Source organism: Equus quagga, chromosome 2 (assembly GCF_021613505.1).
Source record: "Equus quagga isolate Etosha38 chromosome 2, UCLA_HA_Equagga_1.0, whole genome shotgun sequence".
In the NCBI taxonomy this organism is placed as follows: domain Eukaryota; kingdom Metazoa; phylum Chordata; class Mammalia; order Perissodactyla; family Equidae; genus Equus; species Equus quagga.
The window spans coordinates 107,862,061-107,871,486 of record NC_060268.1 but is presented as its reverse complement, the minus strand read 5'-3'; the positions used below and the strand labels follow the sequence as shown (position 1 = coordinate 107,871,486).

General features: G+C 44.0%; 1 protein-coding gene across 1 annotated transcript in view; it reads left to right on the top strand.

Moving 5' to 3' along the window:
- The first annotated feature begins 307 nt into the window (after window positions 1-307).
- The window catches only part of PCNX2 (pecanex 2), a 281,084-nt gene continuing 271,965 nt past the window's right edge, over window positions 308-9,426 (top strand). The window contains exon 1 of the mRNA XM_046654236.1: window positions 308-623. Coding sequence (XP_046510192.1) covers window positions 471-623 — 153 coding nt within the window. The 5' untranslated portion in view covers window positions 308-470. The remainder of the gene's footprint in view (window positions 624-9,426) is intronic.

Below are 9,426 nucleotides of genomic sequence, written 5' to 3'. Positions count from 1 at the left end.
ACATCTTTGATTTTTAAGCCTTTCACGCCCCTTAATTGCAGGATTGGGCGACAAGGAGGGGGTTGCGGGGCAGAGGCAAAAGAGGAGAGCCTGGAAGGACTCACAGAAATCTTTCTCACCCCTCAAGGAAGGCCTATGGAAGGACTCTGGGCGGGCGCTGGGAGGAGCCTTTGGAGCATCTTCTGAGCAGCCGCCTCTGAGCACCATGGGAAATTCCTTCCTCCCTCGGACATGGCGCCCACCTGCCCGGCGGCAGCAGCCGGCTCCGGCGCCGCGGTTCGCGGGTCTGGACAGAAAAGCAGCTCGAGCTTCAGCCGTGGGGCGGAAGGAGGTGGAGGGGGCGGCGGCAGCGGCGGCGGCGGCGCTGGCGCCGCCCGAAGGCCCGGGTATTAAAGCTGAGGACGTCCGGGGACCCGGCAGCGGCGGGCAGCGTGCGGCACGCTGCGCGCCGGCCCCAGGGAGCAGCAGGCATGGTGTCCCAGGTGCTGCAGCTGCTCCGGCAGGGTGTGTGGGCCGCGCTCACGGGGGGCTGGTACCACGACCCGGAGCAGAGCAAGTTCACCAACAGCTGCCACCTCTACCTGTGGCTGTTCCTGCTGCTGCTGCCCCTGACCCTGCACCTGGTGAGTGGGGAGATTCAAGCCCTGGGGAGTCGTGGGGAGGGAGGGAAGATGGAGAGAAAGTGACTCAAACCTGTGTGTCTGCCTCGTGATGCAAAGGGTTGGCAGTGATTTTTTAAGAGGTGGGACGGGGTAGGTCTTCAGGAATTTGGGACGGAGCAAGTACAGGGAAGAGGGGATAGGGACCGACTGGCAGGAAAAGAATTAGAAAGGACTTTGGGGCCTCTGGGACTCATTAAGAATTGATGCTGGCTGTTAGGATGAGTCAGACTCTGCTTGTGACTGGGAAATGTTGAACCTGTTTTGTAGGTGGACAACTTTAGGCCTCTTGGCTGGTTAGCTTGGGCTTATATTTGGTATAAGATACTGTGCATCGTAGCCAAAAGGCAGAATGAAATGTTAAAAGCAAACCTATTTCAATTGTTGATCTTTCCGCCCCCCTCCTCCCTTCCTGTTTTGCTTTGAGAAGGCAGGTTCAATTGTTACTCAACTTGCAGTTTCTCCACAACTATGTAAAGAAATCTGTAGAAAGATATATTAATGGGTAAATCTAATGGAATTTATGCTAAGCAAAGTATTACAGCACTCAGTTAGGGCTTGACACTTTCGTAGGGTTACCAGAATTGAGTACTTGCAGGATAACTACATAGATGGCCTTCTTAGGTAAATTAAATATGCCTAATAGAAACAATGGTTAACCTTATTTGAAAAGCTGTATAGGTAAGGTGAGCCATGTCTTATTAAACTTTATGTGCCAAGAATCTAATTTTGATGTTTATTTGAAGGACTTTATTCCTGAAACATAATTCGATCATGTCCTCCACAGCAGAAATCTTCAGTGAGTTTGTACGGCTGATCGATTCCGAGTTTGACATTAGAGGTTGTCCATGATTTGGCTCCCTTTTACTCTTCTGGCAGTTTATCCAGAGGGTCAGAATTCTGTCTCCGAAGTCAGGCTGCCTGGCTTAAATGTGGAGTCCACTTCCGGTTCTGTGACCTTGGGGAAGTTACTTACCTTATCTGGTTTTTCATTTCATTAGCTGTAAAATGAGAAAAATACTGCTACTAGATGTATGGGGTGGTTTGGAGGTTTAAATGAGATACTGCAGGTAAAACCATCCATCTGTCCAGCTCGACCTGGGATTGGACTCAGACCTGCTTTAAATTTCCGTTTTGCTACTTATCAGCTGTTTGACCTATCTAAACCTTAGTTTTCTTGTCCTTAAAATACATGTGATATGACTGTTTCATAGGAAAAATAAATAAAATTTCATACAAAGAGCACTTAATCCAGAGGCTGACCATGGAGACCCTTCAATAAATGTAAGTTTCCTTCTTCCGTGACCTTGTTCATCATTTTCCTTCGCCTATAGGTCCCAGTGTTTTCTCTTTGCCTGGAGGTGGGGCAGAGTGATGAGGAACACAAGCTTGGGTTCAGGCCTGGTTCTCCTGCTTCCTAGTTGTGTGAGATTCAACACGCTACAGCTTCCTGGTTTGTAAAGCAGGATAATAGTACCTCTCTTATAGGGCGAATATGAGGATTGAATGAATTAATGAATAGTTGGATGAATGAATGCATGAAAGTGCTTCTCAGTACCGGGCACACAGTGACTGCTCAAGATGAGCTGGCCTTTTTTTTTTTTTTCTGTTTCCCATCATTCACTTGCCAAAATCTCTCCATCCTTCAGAGCCCAGTGGAAAGACAATGACCATCTCTGTCTAGGCTTCCCGGATTCCGTTCAGCTGGTATTTCTGTCTTGCCCTTATGGCATTCTGTGTTTACTGTTAGCACTATAGCACCTTTTGAATTCTGCCTTGTGCTTAGTTGCTGGAGTATGTATTTTACCTCTACTCCAAGATCCTGAGCTTTCTGAGGACTCGGGCTTTGGTTTTGTTGATTCATCTTGGTTTTCCTTGTTGTGCCTAGCAGAGGGCTCTGTGTTTGGTTAACAATGATCTCATATCCAAGAATAAAATCAACCTGCATCTCTTTCTCTTCCAACCGGCATTATATTGTCTGCTTCTCTACATATTTTGAGTGCTTCCTGATAATGAAAGCAATATATATTTCCCTTCTAATTCCGCTACTCAGCAACAGCAACATTAACATTTAACATATATTCCTACAGAAGTTTTTTCTGTGCATATGAGCTCATTTTTACATAACTCCTTTTAAGATTTTATGTATGCATAGCATCAGAACCCTTCATTTCTACCTAATTATGCTTTACTGAGTAGCTCGATTCTACCTTATATTTGTAAATAGGAAATTGTCCTTAGTTAAGTTCCTCTCTAGTGATATTTTGGAATAATTTTTGGCTAAATCTCAAGAATTTAGAAAGTAAAAAGCTAATCCCTTAAATAATTTTACTCTTACCTTGGATTTTTGGGATCAGACCAGATATACCCAAATTTTTATATCTTTATGCCAGTGTGCTTTTAACTATTATAGATTAATTTTCTGTGAGTCCTTTTATTGTTAGGCTACTTTTTAATATGTAGCCTATCTTAGCAAATATTGCAGGTTGTCCTTTTTCTTGCTCTGGTCTTCTGGTCTCTTAAAGCGACCTTAGAAATAAAAGACCCTCCTTCCCCAATGGGGGTTCTGTTCTCTGGGTCTTGATGCTTAAATGTTTTCTTCTGCCCTTCAATGCTGCCTGTGATCGTGTGCATCTTTTTCAGTTTGTTCCACTTACAAGAGCTTGGTCCAAAAAAGATACCTGGCTGCTCCCTGACAGCTGGAGCTTATTTGAAGTTCTGTTATTTAAGGGACTTTTATGAGGGACCCTGAACTTTTCTGTTTTTTGCACAATTTGATTTAAACACGTTTAATCAAAACAGTTCCACTGTAGGGAGAATCCACGTTTTAATTTAATGGAGACTTTGAATATGTAAATTAGAATTTTACCATTAATTATTGAGGCAAACTTATCTCTCAGCCCTAGAGTTTACATAGGTCTGGTTGATAATGTGGAAAGTAGTTTATTTATTAGCACTTATGAACTCTTTGTATGTTTTTGAGAAATGCTCGAAAATACACAACTACAAACATTAAGCCAATTTGGATAATGTGGAGAGAGTTTTACTTTGATTTATCATCAACCTAATTTTCTTTTGGACAAACTGAAAGATGCATTTGTCATCAGAGACATTTAAACTTTCATCTATTCCATCTATTCCATGTGTTCTTGTGCTTATTCTTTTGAGATTCATGTCGAGCTTTAGAACAGGAGCACCCTGGGCCTGCTTCTGACCCTGTCTAAGTTCCTTTTTTTTTTGAGGAAGATCAGCCCTGAGCTAACCACTGCCAGTGCTCCTCTTTTTGCTGAGGAAGACTGGCCCTGAGCTAACATCCATGCCCATCTTCATCTACTTTATACATAGGACGCCTTCCATAGCACGGCTTGCCAAGCGGTGCCATGTCCGCACCTGGGATCCAAACCGGTGAACCCTGGGCCGCCGAGAAGCGGAACGTGTGAACTTAACCACTGCACCACTGGGCTGGCCCCCCGTCTAAGTTCTGACAGCACCGGCTAGTATCAAAAGATGTTCCTCTTCTACCGCTTGTCAAGTGTGTGACCTCATGCAGGTCATTTTACTTCTTCAGGCCTTAGTTTTCTCATCTGCAAAATGGAGACAGTGGGTTTCATTTGATAGATTTATCAGTGGAGATCCAGAGGGACTAGGGTACTTGTCCAAGACCGTCTAGATAATAGGTGGTAAAATTCAGAATTTTAGCTGAGATCTTGTATCCAAGTCTTTGGCCTTTCCATGACACTGTGCTGCCTGACCTGGTACACATGAGAGTGTTTGAACCCCTGAAACAGTGGACCCACATAAAGTGGAATTCTGATTATCTTGGTGGTGGTATGGTCATCCCGAGTAGTGGAAAAAATGGGGTGGACCCTTCACATTCTTCCAGATCCCGTGCAGGGCAACATCATATATGATTTTCACACAGAAGCCTGTCTTTTACTTTATGAATGTAAGAGTGTTTCCTTTCATTTTAGCCAGACTTTCTCGGTTTCCAGTTTTGCTTCTTAATTTAGCCTTGAAGACGTTCTTTGATAAGAACGAGTTTATTTCTAATGGCCACAGTTATAGTCAAATGGGGCTCCCTGTCATGTGCTAGGATAACGCTGGCGTACAGTAAGCGCACTGCACGTACCAACTGTTATCGTTACACCTGGTTGGTGACTCTTCTGTTATAGTCGGTAGCCATTCCCCATTTGGGTACGGAACTGTTTTTCCTTAGGTTTTGCATTTCTTGGGCTACCCCTCTTTCCCCCTCCACTTTTAACAGGTAAGTTGCCTTTGTGTGAATTATGGAGAAGCGGTCTGTCCAAGAAGGTACCCTTTCCTGGCGCAGGACTTGGGGACTGGACTTCAGCCAGCATTTGACCCTGTCAGCTGGTGGCCTTACATAGTGGGCCTGGACGGGTCCACCTAATAGTTGTTACTTTGCTGGACTGCTTGACATGTTGCTGTTCCCAAAAGGTTACCTCTCATCCTGGTCAGTCCCAGCATTTGTATGAATTTCTTTGTAAGAAAGACTTTCTGCTCTCGAATCACGTGGTCCATACTGTCTCTCCTTTGACTCTCAGGAGCTTGTTATCTGCTCATTCTACCTTCGGGGCCTTATTTATTCTCACGGTGAGATGCATGCCCCTATCCTCTTTCCCCAGAACTCACTGGAATGTCTGAACTTCCTTTCTCCTGCCCTCCCCTGCGTGAAACAGAGTGGGGTTTGAGGTGAAGGGACTGCAGCCTGGGGATGCTTAAAGCCATTCTGCCCTGGATCCAGGGCCGCCAACAGAGGTGCAGACTCTGGCCTTCTAGATTTGGGCTGAATGCCACCCCATGCAGTTGTCTTCAGAATATTGCTGCTCTCCATGCTGTTTGGACTGTGTGTGCAAAGGGCTTGTCTCTCTGGGGTAAGCACTTGCACTAGGATGTCCCCCATCCCACAGGCGTCCCAGGGCAGTCGTCTTCCGTCATTCAAGTTAATACCCCCGTTCTTGAGTGACGATGGCCCCCCTTCTGCAAAATTCCTCCTGCTTATATTTAGACACATGGACGTCTGCGGGCAGGTTGTGTTTTTATGTTTGTGGCAAAAGAACCAGCACCTGCCTTGTTCTCGGATGTCGGCCTCTGGAGCAGCCTCCAAAAATCATGCTTTTTAAGAAAAATTTTTCTTTCTGTTCTAGTATTGCAAGTTCATGACTAATTTTCTGGTGGTTAAATTTTTGTCCCCCCACCCCCCCCACCTCTCTTGGGGCTTGTTGAGATTTCTCCCAATTAGTGACTGGTGACATTTGGATGCTGCTCCCCTTAGATAGACTGTTATTTTTTCCAGCTGTAATACCCTTTAATTCCACTTTAATATTTCTTTTGCATGGAAGTTCATACTTATCAGGAGATTATTGTTTTCTGATTTTAACCATTTCACCTCTCAGATGATTACTTCGAAATATTACCTAACCTTATTTCCATTTTATCCACTCTAAATCTGTTTCCTGTTTACTATGGGAGAAAAGAACGAACTAGTTCTTAATGGTATTCAGATTTTCTTCTTTTTTTCGTATGGAATTTTCCCCTTTAACATTTATAATTATATTATTATTGTTTTTTAATATATATTGCTCGAATAGGTAATAATAACAGCCTACATTCACTGAGTGTGTATGAGGCAGGCACTGTTGTAAGAACTTTGAATGAACTAAATCATCTTGTCCTCACAAAAACCCAGAGGGGCACTGTCATTATTCTCATTTTACAGTTGGTGAAATTGGCACAGACAGGTTGGTTAATGTGCTTAAGGATGCACAGCTAGTCCTGACCTAACCAGAATTAGAGCCCAGGCAGTTGGAGTTCTTACCCATGCAGCCATACCGCCTCTAAGACCAGTAACTTCACAACATGGGCATCTATTGCCTGCACATTGGCATGAAGAGATACAAAAGCTGAAAACGTGCGAAACAGCATATAGTGAAAAGTTAATTCCACCCCCACACTTGTCTTTAGGACCCCACGCGAGGGGCAACCACCATGCATCTCCAGGTTCTTCCAGTGATATTTTAGACACACGTGAGTGGCAGTTTGCTGTGAGGGGTCCTGGGTTTAACCATAAAGCCACCCCCTTTCTTCCCCTGTCCCTTTCGGTTTACCCTGTGGAGGAGTTTTCTCTCTGCTCCTAGGTAGAAACAAGTGCAAGCCCCATGACTTCAGGTCACAGGTAATGCCTGTCCTGTAGTTGCTTAAAGGAACAAAACGCAGACTTGATCCCTATTTCGGAGCATCCAGCTCCGTGGGGTGATCAGAGCTTCAGTCGCGGTGGTTTCTACAGGCAGGAAGGTGTGTGGACAGCCTGGGCTTTTCTCACTCTCTTTGTCTCTCTCGCCTTGGCTCAGGTTTCCGACGCCTTTGGCGTTGAAGAACAGGAAGGCGCTTTGTCAACTGGCATGGTAGTGAGCTGGCTCTGGCCTCTTAAAGTACGTTCCCAGCTGACTCTCTCTGGCAAGGTCCCTTCGCAGGCTGTCCGAGACCCCATTCTTGCCAGCGCTTTCCCACCCACAATTCCCTGGAGGAGGGCTGCTGTGTTTCTGTCTTGCCTGGTTCCTTGCTCCTTCCAGAGTTCCTTGAAATTTGACGTCTATTCCAGCTTTCTTCTGTGCAGTCTCCCCTGCTCTGGCAGCCCTTTCGGCATCTAAAGCAAACTCTTGCTGACCCTTACACACACAGTCCATGTGAACACTCAGGTATTCTCTCCCTCAACAGACTCTGGAAGGGCAGGCCAAGCTCAACCTAGTAACTTCTCCTTCGCCCCTCCATCAGAGCAGCTCGCCAGCCAGTCTCATCTTTTAGCTCTTCTGGGAAGGAATCAGACACCAGTCTTCTGTGCTCCCCGCTCCCTGTCCAAATTGTGGGGAACTCATGTTAAGTCTCTGAGGGTTGCCACTGAAGCTTTCTGTCTTGCTTTTGGTTGATACACAGGACTCACTGGATACCCATGGTCCCCTCCAAAAATCTTCACAGATTCTCTCATTCTAGACCCTGTTACATCCTCATTTTGGGTGAGGGGTTTTAGGGGCATGTAACTCATTTTCATAACCTATTTAGAAGTTTCTGGATGTGGTTTGTCCCAGAAGTTGCACTGAAATCTGACATCTACCCTACCTTTTTGGTCAACACTTCCAATTGAATATTTTGTTATATGCATATACATCACAGTCACTTATGTGTACGTATCCTTGCTTTTCTACTTTCTGGAACATCTTTTGGAGATCATAATATAAAGAGCTACTTCATTATTTTTAGGGTCTACAGAGTATTCTACTGTGTGAGTAAAGAGTAATTTATTTGACCTTCCCTCTATGAAAGATATGTTTTCAAATGATTTTTAACCTATTGCTAATATTTGGCTATTTGAGTCAAGGTTCATTCAGTATTTGAACACATATCTATCAGTTAGGCTCTGCTAGTTTGTGTTGATGTAACAAATAACCTCAAAATCTCCTGGCTTTATCCAGTTTATTTTTCATATTACACGTCCAACATGGTCAGTGGGGGGTGGGGGACATGGTTAGCAGGGCGTCCTGCTCATCGTAGGAATGTAGGTATATAGGCTGCTGGAACCTCCATTTTGGGGGGCTAGGGGCTCTGTTCCCCATCATCCTCATCCTGGCTGGTCACTGCTAGTCACCATAGTGGATGGAGAGAGAGAGGGTCATGTACTTGCTCTTGAAGTTTCTGCCTAGAAATGGTGAATACCTCTTGCGTTCAGACTTCTTCATCAGGGCAAGTCACATGGTCACACCTAACTCCAAAGAGAGAGTTACCGTGTTCTAAGGGAAGAACTGGATATATCTGTGGGACAGCACTTATGTCTACAACAACGGGCTAAATGCCAGGTGTTCTGCTGGATCTTGGGGAAACAACAGGCAAAAGATAGATTGGTATCTCTCCTCATGAAGTTAGCACATAAAGATAAACCGACGTGAATAAAACAATGATAATTGTTATATTGGAGAAGTATAAGGGGCTATATAGTAAAGACAGGACACGCTATCCTAGGTTTGGTATTTAGAGAATGCTTCCCAGAGGAAATAACTTCTAATCTGAGGCCTGACGAATGACTAGGAGTCACCCAAGCAGAAATGGTAGACCATGAGGAGGAGTTTGGGTTTAATTTTCACTCAGTGACACACACTGATGAGTTTTTTTTGGGTCAAAATTGAAGTATGATACTACTTTTTTATCCCCCACTTTCATTTTTGAAAAATTTCTAGTCTACAGAAAAGTTGCAAAAATAGCACAATGAATACTATATATCTTTCGTTTAGATTCGTCAGTTAACATTTTGTCACATTTGCTTCATCACTCTCTATACGTTTTTAGTTTTGTTGTATCACTTCTGAATAAGTTGCAGACATCAATAAACTTTCCTACTAAAAGCATCAGCAGGTATGTCTTAAGGAAAAAGACGTTTTCCCATGTAGTTAACACACTCAAAAAAGTATCATTGATATAATGCTGTCGTCTAATATATAGTTCCCATCCAATTTCCCATTTTCCCAATGGTGTCCTACACAGCCGAACCCTTCTTTTTGTTTTTCTGGATCCAAGATTCAATCAAGAATCATACGTTGCTTTTAGTTGTCTTGTCTCTTCTTTGTCCTTTAATCTAGAACAAGTTCTTCAAGTATTTTTTTTGTCTTGTGGCCTTGAAAGTTGTTTTGAAGAATATTCCTTAATTTGGATTTTTTTTATTGTTTCCTTGAGATTAGATGTGTGATTATGCATTTTT